The sequence below is a fragment of the Erinaceus europaeus genome, chromosome 20 (genome assembly GCF_950295315.1).
Source record: "Erinaceus europaeus chromosome 20, mEriEur2.1, whole genome shotgun sequence".
Taxonomy (NCBI): Eukaryota; Metazoa; Chordata; class Mammalia; order Eulipotyphla; family Erinaceidae; genus Erinaceus; species Erinaceus europaeus.
The window spans coordinates 49,304,785-49,321,970 of NC_080181.1; the positions used below are offsets into that span (position 1 = coordinate 49,304,785).

Consider the following 17,186-nt stretch of genomic DNA (forward strand, 5'->3'; position numbering starts at 1 on the left):
TCAGGCATGCAGTCCTGTGCTTTATCAACTGAGCTACCTCCCCAGTTGCTGAAAAGAGTTTTTGAGAGGAAGTTGTTTCATCCGAAGGTTTGTGGGGAAGGAAAAAAAACCCAAAGATTTAAATTGAAAGTGTCCTTGACTGGAACAGCAAAGTCTAATAGTAACTCTGACCATGATATGAGGCCTCCAGGAATATAATCTGAAAATAATGTGAGAGTTTATGTTCTTTCCTGTATGATTACTGGTATTTTATTGTAGCCTTTTAGTAATAGATTGTCCTTTGTAAATGTTTGTCCTTTTTTTTTTTTTTCATTTGTGCCACATGTGCTTAGCCTGCTGTGCTACCGCCTGACTCCCCTTTTTTTTTTTCATTTGAATGGGCTGTTCTGATAGTGTTTGAAAAAAAAACTTTTTTAAAAAAATAAAGAAAAAAATTGTGTTTTGGAGAAAACGGAACCATATGCTTTGGTCCCTTTGCTTCTCCCAGGTATGATAGTGTATTATGTGGCAATAAAAGATGAAAATGTGAGTTTATTAAGTTTACTTAGAAATGATTCAAAGATATCTCCTTGAGCTCTGTCAACATTTTCTTGAAAGATACCTGAGATGATGTGATGTTTACTTTTTTTAAGTATAGTATTTGTAAGTTAAAGCGCACAGGGACATTTTATTACATTTTAAATGTAATTCCTGATCCCCAGATGCTGTCCGTATAAATCTGAACAAACCCAAGACATCACTATCTATATTAGATCAACAAATCCTCTCAGTCCCTGGGCTAGTGGAAGAATGAGCAGCAAAAGTGAAATTCCTTGGTAATAAAACTTCTGTTTCTTGACAAGTGTGATGTAAGGACATTTTTTTCCCCCACTACGCGGCCCACACCTTTCAAAGCAGGTTACGCTGTGCCGTGTGGTTATGTCTCCCATAACCTCTATTTCAAAAGTGCATGCTGTGTAAATAATACACTTTTCTAACAACTGTTTTAATGGTCACTGTTTTTAAGGTCATCTTCATGTGAAATTCAAAACTGTAAAAAGGCTGCAAATTCAATTTTGCTTCAGAGAAAGAGATGTCTCATTTCCTTTGGGGGGGCAGTTCTTATTTCTATTTCTTAAAATGGCAGTCTCAATGGGACTTGGCATACTCATATATCAAACTTTATTTGTGCCAACATCAGGTTAAATAATGTTTCTAAGCCTTAAGTGTACTATTCTATGGGGCGTACCTATGTGGGTGATTACATTGACTCTCAAATTATTACATTACACTTTTGTTCTTGAAACCAGGTAAATAGGATTTTTTTCAGGGCTACAGGACACAAATTTATCTCTGCCGATTGCCTCCAAATGATGTTAGAAGATGTTATGTCTTCTGATTGATACAAGGGAAAACACACACACACACACACACACACAATTATTGCCAGCTCAAACACCCCCCCAAACAATTTCTAGATCTCAGCTCCTGACCCCACCAAATATCTACATGTTTACATATATGTCACTTTTGTTTGTCTTTAATATAGTAACAGAGGCAGAGAAAGCCAACATGAAGGAAACGGTAACACCGTGGAGGCCAGACTTGAACATGGGTCACACACATGGCAAAGGGTATTATTATGCAAGTGTTCTTATATCATATTCTTTTTTGGGAGAGCAGGGGTGTTTATTTCTGCCTCTAAGGTTACTGCTGGGACTCAGTGTTGGCATTATGAATTCTCTACTCCTGGAGGGATATTTTTGTCCATTGTATTGGATAGGACAGAGAAACTGAGAGGGGAAGGGGAGATAAAGAGGGAGAGAGGAAGCCCCCTGCAGACCTGTTTCACCACTTGTGAAGCAACCCCCTGCAGATGGGGAGCTGGGGCTTGAACGCGAATCTTTGAACTTCATACTATGTGCGCTTAACTGGGTGTGCTACTGCTTTCTATATCATATTCTTTACCTTTCTGATTATGGGATGCTATTTTCGACATGTGGTATCTCTAGGCAAAGTTAGAAGGGAAAAAGTAATTTATAATTTTGATGGATAATCAGGAATTTTTATTGTTTTCCAGAAAACCGCTTATTTTTTTCATTAACTCTCAATATAATCACAGCTTTTGATTCATCAGTGTCCCAGAAATTTGACTACCAAATTGATGAGGACCATACACATATTTTCCTCTAGTCATATATAAATATACATATATATGCCAAAAGGAGGTGAATATGTAACATATGCATGAGTGTTCATTATGTATGTTTTTCTTAAAAAATAGGTTCATTAATTTGTAGTTTCATTTTTAACACCATAGTCTAAGATTTATTTTCCATGGAATCTTATCTTTTCCTAGCTATTTAAACGGAACGACAGATTCCCATAAACTTTTTAAAACTTCTTACATGTCTCTGGAGGAAACTTCACAACTGCCAACACTACTACAACATTCTGTCATGTTTATACAGGACTAGCATGTCACGCTGTTACACTCCTTTGCATTTCTACTTCCAGGTCTTTGTAGATACTTTTGATATGTTGCCTTTTCGGTGTGAAGGACCTTTATTTTATACACTCGCTGATTTTTCAATTTTATAAGGCATACTTATTAATGAGAGAGAGCGCAAAGAGGGGAACTAGAGCATCATTTTTAACAGAGGTGATTCCAGGTACTGAACTTGGGATCACATGCTTGCAAATGCAGCAGTCTAACCACTATGACATGTCCTAGACTGTGCTATTGAAGACATATATTTTAAAAATGGAGTCATTCTCTTCTAAAAATTTTATTCTGTTGTTGGAGAGGATAGAGAGAAATTGAGAATGGAGGAGACAGATAAGGAGAGAGAAAGAGAGACACCTCCAACACTAGTGAAACGTCAACCCCTGCAGGCAGGGAGCAGGAGCTCGAACCCCAGTCCTTGCGCATAGTAACGTGTTCACTTAACTGGGTGCGCTACTGCCTCTCCCCAACCTCACACCTCAGCTTGCTTTTTTTTTTTTCTTGCCTCCAAGGTTATCGCTGGCGCTCAGTGCCTGCACTACAAATCCACTGCTCCTGTAAGGCCATCTTTCCCATTTTGTCGCCCTTGTTGTTACTGTCATTTTTTGTCATTGTTGTTGTTGTTGTTGGATAGGACAGAGAGAAATGGAGAGAGGAGGGGAAGACAGAGAGAGAGAAAGAAAGACACCTGCAGACCTGCTTCACCACCTGTGAAGCAACCCCCTGCAAGTGGGGAGCCGGGGGCTAGAACCGGGATCCTTATGCAGGTCCTTGTGCTTTGTGCCATGTGCACTTAACTGGCGGCTGCGCTACCGCCCGACCCCCTTTTTTTTTTTTTTTTTAGCATATACTGATTGTTAATCTTTCTCCTCTAATTTTCTTTGATTCAGTCAATTTATTTTATTTTATTTTATTTTTGTAAAAAATATCTTATTTATTTGATAGAGATAGCTAGAAATTAAGAGGAAGAGGGAGTTAGAGAGGGAGAGAGACAGAGACACCTGCAGCACAGCTCCACCACTTGGGAAGCTTTCCCCCTGCAGATGGGGACCAGGGGCTTGAACCCCGGTCCTTGAGCATTGTAACATGTGCACTCAACCAGGTGCACCACCACCTGGTCCCCGAGTCAGTCAGTTTATATCAAACATTGTGTAGAATTCAGAAGTTTTTACCTGTACCATTTCCCACCCAGGGTTTCTGCCATCATCTTTACATAATTCAAAAAATCTCTAGTTTTGTGAGCACATAAATAAAAATGTCACATTGACTTTAACAGTCTGAACAATCATCTTTCTCACATGTCTTAAGATTACCCTTAGATCTGGCCCTAGACGTACTTACGAAATCAAAACCCACGGCAGAATCACTGCTGTTCCTTTTGGAAGGACGCAAGAAACCAGCACTTTCACTGGGAATCTCTGGACCCAGGATTTTCTCTTTCCGGGTTAGTTATTTCTCATCCTCCAGCTTCCCAACAACTTGTCAGAAATACTCGGACGCATTTGGATGTTTATTCTGCCCAGGGGAGACCCAGACACAGAGGTATTTGCCACCAGAGATGAGGTTCTAGCTCATAGCAAAGGTTGCCTACACACCTAACTGGTTGGCATTTATTCCGGTGTCTGAACTATCCAGGGCTAATCACGACTGTTCTGAGTGGTGGTGAAATGGAGAATTTTATTTCTGAGTTTTCCTATGAGAAGTGAATAGGGACAGCAACTGCCCACACCTTTTAATATATATATATATTACCCCAAGAGGATCTGATTTTGTTCCAGTTGAAATTAAATCTCAAGCGATTGGAACATAAAATTCAACACTATAATGTATGCTTAAAATAAGTTCTTGTAGCCAAAGGAAAATCATAGTAGCAGATGGAATTCAGGCTCTTCCTGAGGAAAGATTGGAAAAAATACTTGAAACAAGTACCTTGGTAAACATAAAAGGCCTACTTGTATAGTACCTTGATTTCATAGATAGATATGTTAAGGAACTAATATCTGTTCAAATAAAAACTAATAATGTATTTGGAGACCTATAACATGCAGATCAAAAGCATAAGAAAATGGGACCAGGCAGTGGTGCACCTGGTTGAATGTGCATATTGTAATGCTCAAGGACCTGGGTTCAAGCCCCCGGTCCCCACCTGCATGGGGAAAGCTTCTTGAGTGGTGAAGCAGGGATGCAGGTGTCTCTCACCTTCTCTTTCACCCCCATCCCTCTCAATTTCTGGCTGTCTCTATCCAATAAATAAATAAAGATTTAAAAAAAAAATATATATATATATATGAAAGTAAAAGAACAAGGGATAAAAGGCAAATAAATTATATTTTTGTAATATTCTTATATTGTTTGCAAAATAGCATATTATTATGTAGCCATAATTACTTAGTGTAATTGCTTGAGTAAACATCATCAAATAGCATAAAGTACAGGCAAATGATACCTTGAGAGCTTGTTTGGAGGTTCTAGCAGGAGAGCGCAGCTACTCCTATACCCTGGACCAAAGACTGGTCCGTCTCTATTCCAGGAAGGCCGTCCTCTTCGGGAGGGACGCACATTGAGCGAGCTGTGAGGGAGGAAGGGGACACCGGCCTAGCCAGCCAGTCAACCCTGGCGATCAATGGGGTGACAGATGTCGCAGCCAGATCACCCTCACATCCAGGCAAATGATGCCACATCATAAAAATAGCAGACAAAAAAAATGCACAATGTATCCTTCAGAAAGACACTGAAGATCAATGCAAAGATGGAAGAACTAAACAGATGAATAATTACTGGAACGACGAATTAACCCAAAACAACTGAAAGCCATATGTTTTCATGCATTCTGACTAGGTTAAAAGGAACAAGATCCCAAGTATATATTGAAAATATATACTTAAAATGTAGGCAACTGTATCCTTTGAACATAAAATTACAGAAATTGGCATGCTGTGATTACTATACATATTTACAGTAAGTAGATTTCCATCAAATCACATCCAAAATGTCCTAATGTTGAAAGGACCAAGGTTATAAAGAATAATAACAATATGAACTGTCTTTGCTCGCCACCCCCCCCCCCTTTTTTTTATGTGGTACTAGCTAGAGATTGAATTCTGGCTCTTACTCATGTGCTGACCCACTGAGGCACCTCCCCGTCCTATTTTCCAGTTATCATTTTTATTTTTTTATGAGCGTGTGTGCGCGCGCGAGAAAGAGGCGGTACTGTGCCCTCTCCCTCTCTCCACAGAGCTCCATTTGTCTTTGTCCTTGCTGCCGTTAAGTGTTATCTATCAGACTATAACTGAAGGCAGGGCCTCACACTTGTCAAGCATGTTGCCTATAGGTGAGCTACCTACCTCCCCAGCTCCCAGACAGATATTTTTAACAATTATTTTTAGGGTAACTAGACATCTATAGAGAAAAATAGCTCATTATAATCCCTCTCTTAAACCATAGGAGAATTAATCTCATCCCTGGGTGCAACATTCAGTCCATAAATCTTCTAGAAGAAAATATAGGAGGAGGAACTAGGCGGTGGCGCTCCTGGCTATACACACACTATACAGTATGCAATGACCCAGGTTTGAGCCCCTGGTTCCCACCTCCAGGGGGAAAGTTTGGTGAATAGAGAAGCAGGGCTGCATGTCTATCTCTGTCTCTTTTCCTCTCTAGCTCTCCCTCCCCTTCTAATTTTTCTTTGTCTCTATCTAATAATAAATAAATATATATATTGTCTTTATTTCTTTTTATTGGATAGAGACAGCCAGAAATTGAGGTGAATGGGGGAGATAGAGAAGGAGAGAGACAGAGAAATCTGCAGCACTGCTTCACCAGTTGCAAAGCTTTCCCCCTGCAGGTGGGGATTGGGGGCTCGAACCAGGATCCTTGCACATTGTAACATGTGCTCTCAACCAGCTGTTCCACCAGCTGCCCCTGCAAATATACATATTTTAAAAAGAAAATACAGGAGGAAAATTTCACAATGTCAGGATAAAAACACTTTCTTAATGCAGACACACAAAACATTAACTATAAATTGTGATTTTATCTTGAAGTTACTTTATGACTCGATAAACTTCAATTGCCACATGTAAGATCCAGGAAAGGGGACATTCATAAGCAATCTTATAAGCAACATCAAGAATTTTGACCAAACATTTGTAACATACATAGCCACTAGGATGAATGTCAGATACAGAAATAGGTAGGTAGGTAAATGGATAGAGACAGACAGATGGAGGTTGAACAGACATGTATGTCACAGTGCACGAAGAGCCAGGCTGGAGTCCTGGGTCCTCACCTGCAGGGGATAGTTTTGTGAGTGGTGAAGCAGGGCTGCAAGTATTTCTCTCTCTCTCTCTCTCTCTACATATATATATATATCACTTCCCTCTCAATTTCTGGCTGTTTCTACCCAATAAACAAGTAAAGATAATTATTTGTTTCTTTAAAAAGAGATAAACTGTTGATGTATACTTTTATGGAGGTGTTACAGCTGACATACAACATTGCTTATATTTAAGGTACACCACACAATCACTTCCTATGTGTTATGTATTTTGACATCTCCTCCACAAGTCTAATCCATTATCACATAAGAGTTGCAAGCTTTTTTTGGCCTGAGAACTTTCTTTTGAAGTTTGTTTTTTGTATTATCTCTATTTATTTATTGGATAGAAGGAGCCAGCAATTGAGAGGGAAGGGGGTTGACAGAGAGGGAGAGAGACAGAGAGACGGCTGCAGCCCTGCTTCACCACTCACAAAGCTTTCCGCCTGCCGGTGGGAACCCGGGGCTCCAGCCTGACTCTGTGCTCTGTGACATGTATGTTCAACCAGGTGCACCACCACCCGGACCCAAACTGACAACTTTTAATTTCTACTCTCTTCGAAGCTTTTGAATGTGCAGTGAAGTATTATTGGCTGTATTCATTAGTTATTGATGTGACTTTACTAGGGCTTATTTATAATGAGAAATATGTATCTTTTGGCCAACTTCACTCTTTTCCTCCACCTCTTGACTTGGAGACCAATAGACTTTAAAAAATAAATTATCTGTAGAGAGAGAGAGACAGAGGTTGAGTAAACAAACACTCAGCTCTAGTTTATGGTCATGCCTAGGACTGAAATCGAGGCCTCTAGGACTTCAGGAATGCAAATACTGTGCTCTGACACACTGGAATAGCTCCCTACCTTAACCAGTAGACTTGAGAAGTTAGACATGGGGAGGACGGGCTGTTGCACAGCAGGTTAAGCCCAGGTGACGCAAAGTGCAGGGACCGGCATAAAGATCCTGGTTCTTAGCCCCCGGCTCCCCACCTGCAGGGGAGTCGCTTCACAAGTGGTGAAACAGGTCTGCAGGTGTCTGTCTTTCTCTCCCCCTTTCTGTCTCCCCTCCTCTCTCCATTTCTCTCTGTCCTATCCAACAATGATGATAACAAGAATAACTACAATAAAAGAACAAGGGCAACAAAAGGGAATACATAAATAAATAAATATTTTTTTTAAAAAAGAAGTTAGACATGGGTGGACAGTAGTAGATAGCATAATGGTTATGCAAAACAGACTCTCATGCCTGAGGCTCCAAAGTCCCAGGTTCAACCCCCCACACCACCATAAGCCAGAGCTGAATAGTGCTGTGGTAAAAACAAATAAATAAATAAAAATTAAAAAAAAAAAGTTAGACATGGTCAGTTTTACAGAAACCTGAGTCATGGATAGTTAAATAGCTGGTAAGTTACATAAAATGCCTTTATTTTATTTTATTTATGATTTAATAGTGATCAACAAGATTGTAGGATAAGAGGGATACAGTTCCTCCCACCAGAGTTGCATGTCCCATCCCCTCCATTGAAAGTCTCCCTATTCTTTATCCCTCTGGCAGTCTGGACCAAAGTTCTTTATGGGGTGCAGAAGGTGGGAGGTCTGGCTTCTGTGATTGGTTCTCTGCTGGACATAGACATTGACAGGTGGATCCATACCCCCAGCCTGTTTTTATATTTCCCTAGTGGGCAGGGCCCCAGTGTGTGTGTGTGTGTGGGGGGGGGGCGGTTTCCAGAACATATTGATGAGGTCGTCTGTCTGGGGAAGTCAGGCTGAAATGACTTTTTAAAAAGAGACAGAGACACCTGCTTCACCACTCGGTGAAGCTTTCCCCCCTGCAAGTAGGGACAGGGGGCAGAGCTCGAACCTGGGTCCTTGGGCACTGTAACGTGTGCACTCAACCAGGTGCGCCACCACCTGGCCTCCGAAAATGCCATTTATTTATTTATTTACTTATTTATTTCCTTAACCAGTGCACCATTTAGCTCAGCTCTGGCTACTGGTGGTATGGGCATCCCCTACACACTTTTTTTTTTCATTAATTTCATCTGCTACTTTGATCACTTTTATACTTTTACTGTTATTTATTACGTGCATATTGAACACTAAAACGGCTCGCAAATGGTGGCTGCTTGTTTTTATCCAAGTTTCAAGCTAATGCATGTAGTTTTGGCCACCAGAGTTACCTTCCTCCTGAGCCAGCTCTGAAGCCTGGCGGTGGGGAGGGAGGGGGGTTTGGTCTCTGTCCTCTGACTGGAATTCTCGAATTAGAAGCCGGTTAACCTGAGTCCTAAACCAAGGATGGCATTGAGCATAGAGGTGACTCACGGCTGAAGCTTTTTTAAAAATTTTATTTTTAATTTCATTGGGTACAAAGCTGAAAAGGAAACATCTCCAGGAGTCTCAGTGAAAACGGGAGCCAGAGGGAGATAGTGAAAATTCATCGCAAGCAATGGATGGCAGAGGGAAGTGAAAATATACAGTCCTCATTATGACTAATTTTAAAATGTGTAAAATGTCATTGATATTTTCTTTATTTCATGCGCTGCTTTTATGGTTCTCTTTTACAGGACATAAAAATATTTTAAAGGCTCGCCGTTACAGGTTCATTTGCACCCTCTGTCCTTTAAACTAGTTTTATTTTTTTCTCCTTGAGTTATTAATTTCTCAATCAGAAAATCGCCAGGATGAGCCACATGGTGGCCATCTGGAGTAGCTGGAGTAGCTGCCCTGACCCTTGCATCCCCTCTACCAGTCCCCCAGCTGCAGGGGCAGTGACACCACTGCCCGGCTGCCATCCCCATCGGCCTCCTGGGTCTCTCTCTTCCACCATCAGCCATGAATCATTCCAGGGGTGAAAAAGGGGAGAGAAGAGAGACAGACAGAAGGCAAGGCTGGCCTCCTCTGGGAGAACTCCAAGAGCCCAAACACCCCCTGGACATCTGGAGAAAAATGAGGAGACTGGGAGCTGGTCAGTGGCACACCTGGTAGAGAGCACATGTTACAATGCTGAAGTCCCTGGGTTCAAGCACCCCCTCCCCACTTGGAGGGGGAAAGTTTTACACTCGGTGAAGCAGTCGTTTGTCTCTCTCTCCCTCTCTCAGTTTCTTTCTCAATTTCTCACTGACTCTATACAAAATAAATAGAGAGATTAAAAAGGGGGCCAGGCAGTGGTACACCTGGTCAAGCACATACATTACTGTGTACAAGGTGCTAGGTTCAAGCCCCTGGTCCCCATCTGCGGGGGGAGGATGTTTCACAAACTGTGAAGCAAGTCTGCAGGTGTCTCTCTGTCTCTTTCCTCCTCTATCTCCCCCTCTTCTCTCAATTTTACTGTATGTCTATGCAATAACACACACACACACACACACACACATTAAAAAGATTAAGGAGGAGGAGAATTAGGCTTTGTCTAAATCTTCGTTTCATTTCAGGAAAACCACTCATGGTTCTGGACTCAGGTCTGGGTGTGGACCCCAGGCAAACCAGCACTAAAGAACAGGGGAGCCCCTCTGCTGAGAAGGTGTGGTCCAGAGAACAAGGATTCCACTTACTCACATTCATGGCATGTAGGTGCAGTTTTATTATTATGTGTCTGATATAATTCCTGGGAGTCACGACGGTGCAGTCTCCAAGGGCTCCATTATCTCCCTTCCTCCTACACCACTATTACTCTGATTATATGTCTGCAGATTGTGATTTTTGCCTTGGGCCAACATTATCAATAAATATAGATGATTCACTTACACTGTGTTTTAATATGACTTACATCAAGGAGGTGAGGGGGGAAAAAATCTCTCCTAGAAAGTCAGTACTTACAAGATCCCCATTTGAGGGCCACTCCCCCCAACCCCAAATATTTTAAGTCTGACTTTCCTTCTCAGGAAAGACCAACAGACAAAAGCATTTCTTTGATGATCAGCATCCAAAGATTGGCTTCCAGGTTTTTTTTTTTTTTTTTTTTTTTTAATTTATAGGGTGGGAGAAGCAGCAGAACAGTTCTATAAAAGATTTATATGCCTAAGGCTCTGAGGTCCCAGGTTCAATCCCCAGCACCACCATAAACCAGAGCTGAGCAGTATTTTGGTGTGTGTGTGTGTGTGTGTGTGTGTGTGTGTGTGTGTATCTTCCTCTCTCTCACTAAAATAAAATAAGTAAAACATTTTTTAAAAGATGTATGTATTTACATGAGAGAGAGAGAAGAAATCAGAGCATTACTTTGACATAGGGGATGCTGGAAACTGAGATTGGATTCTCATGCTACAGCTCCTGCTGTCTACCATTGGGCCTCCAACAAGCTATAATATTTTGTTGTTATTGTTTGTTTGTATGCAGTCAAACTCAAATTGCATAAAAAAATATATATCTTTGCCTCCGAGTGACCCTCACTGATGGCTCATGATGAGTGACCCTCACTGATGGCTCATGATGAACTAAACTACGTACGTACCGTGCCAGATATCCCAAAAGGCTTGATTCTGGAAAAGAAAGTTGGACAGTGTGGAGGAGCTTGGGGCCTTGTGTTCACACTCAAAAGAGGTGGTTTTTCACCTCAGCCACGTGGGCTATTTGCCACCGGTGTCAGGGAAGGGGCCATGCCAATGGACATCTAAAGAGGAAGCATTAGTATCAGGGTAGAAAGAAGTCCAGTTACTTAGAGGTTAGAATGGCAGTGGAAAGAGTGGGTTTGCAACTTTAAGTGCCCTTAGATCTATATGGGCTAGAGAAACATCGGTTATATTAACTGTATGGTCTGGATTTTATTTTATTTTATTTTTTTAATGATGAATAAAGACGTAATGATCCAAAGGAATCCATTCATGCTTTGACTTAGAAAAGGAATCTCTCTTGGTGCATACTTTATATACTATCACTAGTTGGGAGGTATGTGGTAGTTGACATGGGGTTTTAAATTGAGGATGCTGTAGGGGCCAAATTTATTTTCGTAGCATACAACATGGTGTAGGGACTACGTCTACTTAAAAACAGGCAAAGCATTTTGGAGCTTCATCTCACCGGTGTGTCACTGACTAGTGTTGTAGAACTAAGTAAGAAACAACCTATTGTTTAGAAATCTAATAAAGCAGAGGGTCATTCCTTGCAAAGATGAGAGACAGAGACCAAATAACTTGTCTGCAAAGCAGACTTATTAATAGTCATTCACTGATTTTCAGTAAAATACTCTTCCCGTAACCTTGACTTTATTAAGGAGTCCTTAAGGTGCATTTGAAAGACAGATAATGAGTTTGGGGAATAGCCTTATCTACATCAAGCTAATCTTTAACAGCTTGGAAAGGAACTAGCATAAAGTTCTCCAATTTGAGTGACAGAAGCAAGCTCAGATGAAACCATTTAAAAGTCCTTTTAATATGAAGACTTCACAGCACATGACAATGTTTTTATAAGTGTGCTCCACGGAGCAGCGGGGACATAAAATAAATAAGAAATATAGAAAGCGATGGTGCTTTAATACCATTCTTGAGGGTCAAATGAATTTCTAGTTAAGAGAAGAAAGAATTCTACTGTCCGGAGCCTTTCTGAGTGGCACTCTGTATCTGGGTTAATAAAAGCAAGTCAGACATACTAGGGGGTGGGGTGGGGGTAGTGGGATGGGGTGGGGGATATTTCGTTCATGTTGGCTGTCTCTGTTTAAGGGAGGGACAATCTGAAGGGAGGGATTTTGAATGGCATGTCATTGTGAAGCCTGCACATGCCACATTGTCAGAACTTCCATGGAAAGAAATCAGCAGGAACCTTTGCTGACCCTTCACAAGTGTGTGTGTGGGGGGGGTGGAGGGGGAGCTCTGTGACTGGGTGGGTGTGCCCGAGAGGGCTGAGGGCTCAAAGAGAGAGAGATGAAAAGAAAACTAATTGAGAAGTTTTTTTTTTTTTTTTTTTTTTTTTTTTTACCAGAGCACTGGTCAGCTCTGGTTTATGGTGGTGCAGGGAATTGAACCTGGGACTTTGGAGCCTCAGGCATGAGAATCTCTTTGCATAACCATTATGCTATCTACCCTCTGCTTGAGAAGTATCCTTCTAATGAGACAACTCCCATTTACCCATGTGCAGATTCCCAAGTGGCAAGTTTTGTACCTGGAGTGAAAATGTGAGTTTCCCTTTCTTGAGCATGAAAGGAGACAACAGTCAAGGAGGCTTCCATCTAGCTGGCTCCCGTCAGCCTCCACGACTGAGTTGCGCTAGGCTGCACTTCTCAAAGCTCTGAATACTGTCACTGGCGAAGCTTTGCTTTCCCGTTCTAGCTGACAACCTGATCTGAAGTCTTTAGGTCTGTGGATGCCTTGTGTTTGCCTGTCCCCAAGTCCTGCCTCAAAGTGCCTGCTTGGACCATTCCTGACTTCTGTCTTCTGTCCTTTCTGAGTTTTAGGCTTTCAACATAAAGAATACCTTCAGCATGGAAAAAAAAAAAAACCGTATCAGGAAATTTCAGCGGAATTTCAGTTTTCTGTTTTTTTTTTTTTTTCTTTCTTTCTTTGTTGTTTGTTTTGTTCTATGTGTTGAGAATTCACTTTCCTCAGCTCTCAAGCACTCTCAAAACTTGCTCAAGAGAGTGAAATACTTTCTTGCATATTCAGCATTTATTGATTGATTGATTTTCCCCTAACTCTGGCATAAAATCAAGTCTTATCTTAAGAAGACTCACATGGATGATTGTAGATGTGACTGGAGATGTTAAGAATGTGACTCTAGATAGATATGCAGTTGGTAAAGTGTGTGTGCAATTGCAGACAAGAGTCCTCAGAGGACTCTGCTGGGGTAAGAAGGCTGGCATTTAGTGACTGGATTGAGTTTTTCCCCCTCTCTAGGAAACAAGTGATAATTCATCTGCAAACACACCTTTCTTTGCTCTGATGTCAATAGAAAAGTTGTTTTGCTAATGGTTATCTGTCTACAAGTCCTTGACCTGCTTGTAAACACATTTCTACAGGAAAACCCTGGGCCATGGCCTCGGGACTTTGCGTCAACAACAAAAGATAAAGTGACCACAACTTAACCTGATGTGGCCTGGAGTGCCCTCTGCTGCCCCTTGACCAAGATTTTTCCCTAATCTCCCTATTGAAGGCACAGTCTGCAGGGCTTGGCCTGCAGGGTCCCCGCCCCCCACTGGATCAGTGATGATTTCATAAATAAATCCCTGTCAGGGAGCCATTTTAAGCCATGGGAGGAATTCTACTAATTCATAAACATTGGTCAGACCTGTGTTTTCACAATTAAAAAAAGGATTGGTGAGGTTGGGGAGGAAGGGGAAGAGGTGTCAGACTGATTGATTAGTGTCAAATAGGCATCATGTAGGCCACATGTCATGTTCTCCAATAGACAGTTCAAAGGAAATAGACCATCAAAATCTGTGTGTGTGTGTGTGTGTGTGTGTGTGTGTGTGTGTGTGTGTGTGTGTGTAATGAGTTATGCTGAACTTTAGGCAAAGTAAATCTGTCTGTTTCTTTTTTTAAAAAAATTTTGTCTTTATTAATTGGATAGAGACAAGCAGAAATTGAGAGTGAAAGGGGTGATGGAGAGAGAGAGAGAGAGAGAGAGAGAGAGAGAGAGGCACCTGCAACACTGATTCCCCACTTGCTTTCCCCTGCAGGTGGGGACTGGGGGCTTGAACCCAGATCCTTGCACATTGTGACATGCTTGCCCAGCCAGATGCACCACCACCCGGCCCCAGTTTCTATTCCTTTATTTCTCTATGTATCTGGCCCCTTCAGGGAATCTCACTGAGGGTGTCACTCCTATCTTCTCCCCCCTTTTCTTCTGTTATACCATCTTCCTATCCGTATCACCTGTCTTCTTCCTTCCAACCCTTCTCCCATCAACTCTCTTTCCCTCTCTTTCTCTCTCTCTCTCTTTCCCCCTCACTCCGTGTGTGTGTGTGTGTGTGTGTGTGTGTGTGTGTGTGTGTGTGTGTGAACACTATTTTTTACTCACAAAAGCATGGCTTCAATGTTCCATGTCTAGTAGAGTTCTGTGCTGGTCTCAACCATCAGCCAGTTCCACTGGTTCAATATTCCTCTCACTCCAGCCTCCTCCTTTCTACAGAGTTTTCTTAGACCGGGCATGACTATTCATTTCAGCTGTGACTTTCCTCATTACTCTCATCATTGCCTAAGTATTTACTCCTTCTTCTGTGAGCTGTGCCTCAGATTTACTTTGGTGAAAATTATGTGTCCACTTAGCTAATAAGTATCTGCTGGTGGTGGTTCTTAAAGGAAATAGTAGAAAAATAACACCAGGTTCTGTCCTTTAAAAAGGTCCTCTGCAACAAGGCTAACAAAAGGGAAAATAAATAAATATTTTAAAAAAAGGTTCTTTGCTATATATGTTTTATTTATTTATTGGATAGATATAGAAACTGAGAGGGAGAAGGGCCAGGTGGTGGCGCACCTGGTTGAGAGCAACAAGTGCACAAGGACCCAGGTTCGAGCCCCGTCTCGAAAAGTTTCACAAGTGTTGAAACAGGGCTGCAGGTGTCTCTCTGTCTCTCTCTCCCTCTGTCACCCCCTTCCCTCTCCATTTCTGGCTGTCTCTATCTAATAAAGATTAAAAAAAAGAAATTGAGAGAGAAGGAGATAAAGAGTAAGAGAGAAACAGAGATCTCTGTGCTACTGCTTCACCTCTTGCAAAGTTTGTTTTTTTTTTTTTCCTGCAGGTAGGGACAGGAGGCTTGAACCTGGGTCCTTGCATATGATGTCATGTGTACTCAAGAGGGTGTTTCTTTGCCCAGCCCCCAAAAGTTCATTTTGATAGACTTAAAGGGACTTCATAACTGGAGTGTTCAGTACAGTGTTTGCATGTCAGAACTGATATCAGATATGCATTGTGTCTGATTTTTGTGTTTTGAAATTGAATTCATAGCCTAGTTTATCTGTGCTATAATTTAACCATGAAATATGTACTGTGGCTTTACGCTTAGGTTTGGTGTTTGAAGCATGATCCTCAGATTTGCTGTATAAGGCAAAATAGTTTTGCAATTTTTGGTGTATTTTCAATCGGTAAGGCCACTATTCTCAAAATGTGATATCACCAGAATAGGGTATTAAGACTCGCATTTCTTACTGTCAGTAAGTGTCTAAGCGATTTTGTCCATACCTGAGATCTTGTTCGATTAAAATGGAAACTAAAAAGTGCCATTTTGCATTTGCTGGACATAAATTGTGAAGAAAACTTTTGAAACAAGGCTTTTTTTTTTTTTTTTTTTTGAGGGATCTCACAATTGGGAAGGGTGAAGAGTTAAGGGAGAATTGGAGACCCAAGTCCCTGTGATTGAACATGACAGTGGTTTAGTGGAGGGTGAGATGTACCAGTACCCATCTTGTGGAAATGTGATGTGTAGCCTGTGACAATAAAAATCCAGGAATTCAACATTTCCTCAATAAAGTCATACTGAAGTTAGGATAAATCAGTAGTTAAGTAAATAATATAAATCTCTTACTCTTGAATCCTTCTCTTCCTTTCACTTTCTTTCTCTCTCTCAGATTACCACAGTTAGAAAAGTGAAACTAGAGGTCGGGCAGTAGTAGCTTAGTGTGTTAAGCACACGTGGCACAAAGTGCAAGGACCCGTATAAGGATCCCAGTTTGAGCTCCCGGCTCCCCACCTGCAGGGAGTCACTTCACAAGCAGTGAAGCAGGTCTGCAGGTGTCTATCTTTCTCTCCTCCTCTCTGTCTTCCCTTCCTCTCTCAATTTCTCCCTGTCCTATCCTACAACAATAACAACAACAACAACAAGTCAAGGGCAACGGAATGGGAAAAATGACCACCAGGAGCAGTGGATTCATAGTGCAGCCACTGAGTCACAGTGATAATCCTGGAGGCAAAAATAAACAAACAAACAAAAAAGAAAACAAAAGAAAAGTGAAGCTGGACACGTGAGACAACTTACCTGGGAGCCTGGGAAGGTACCTGCTTTGCCATAAATGGGGTCCAGGTTCCAGCAAGACCACCAACTGCACTGGCAGAAGTTTCACTGCTATGGTGTCTTTTCCTCTCTCCCTCTGTGTCTCTGTCTGAAAAATTCATCCCAGAGTGGTAAAGCCCAGATGGTTAAAAAAAAAAGGGGGGTGGGGGCAGGGCTGGTTCAGTGGCACATCGGGTTGAGAACACAGGTTACAGTGCACAAGGATCCAGGTTCAAGCCCCCCATCTCCACCTGCAGGGGGAAAACTTTGTGAGTCTTGAAGCAGGGTTGCAGGTGTCTGTCTCTCTCCCTCTCTGTCTCCCTCTTTCCTCTCAATTCCTGATTGTCTCTATCCAATAAATAAATAAAGTTAATAAAAATTTTTACAAGGGGGGAAATGTCTTTTTAAGCAACAGATTATACAGCCATTTCATTAATAGTTTCCTGAAAGAAGATGAAAACAGATTCCATTTTCCAG

The 17,186-nt window shown here is 41.6% G+C and overlaps 1 protein-coding gene across 7 annotated transcripts in view; it reads left to right on the forward strand.

Moving 5' to 3' along the window:
* The window catches only part of LOC132534857 (uncharacterized), a 106,769-nt gene that overhangs the window by 10,138 nt on the left and 79,445 nt on the right, over positions 1–17,186 (forward strand). For 6 of the 7 annotated variants that reach the window (XR_009546595.1, XR_009546597.1, XR_009546594.1 and 3 more), the window contains exons 3-6: positions 702–815; positions 1,529–1,613; positions 3,871–3,929; positions 10,228–10,362. Coding sequence is in view for 3 of the 7 variants with exons in the window: in XM_060179340.1 (XP_060035323.1) it covers positions 1,552–1,613; positions 3,871–3,929; positions 10,228–10,362 (256 nt within the window). In the remaining 4 variants the exon portion in view is untranslated. The remainder of the gene's footprint in view (positions 1–701; positions 816–1,528; positions 1,614–3,870; positions 3,930–10,227; positions 10,363–17,186) is intronic. The other variant, XR_009546596.1, reaches the window with a different exon arrangement.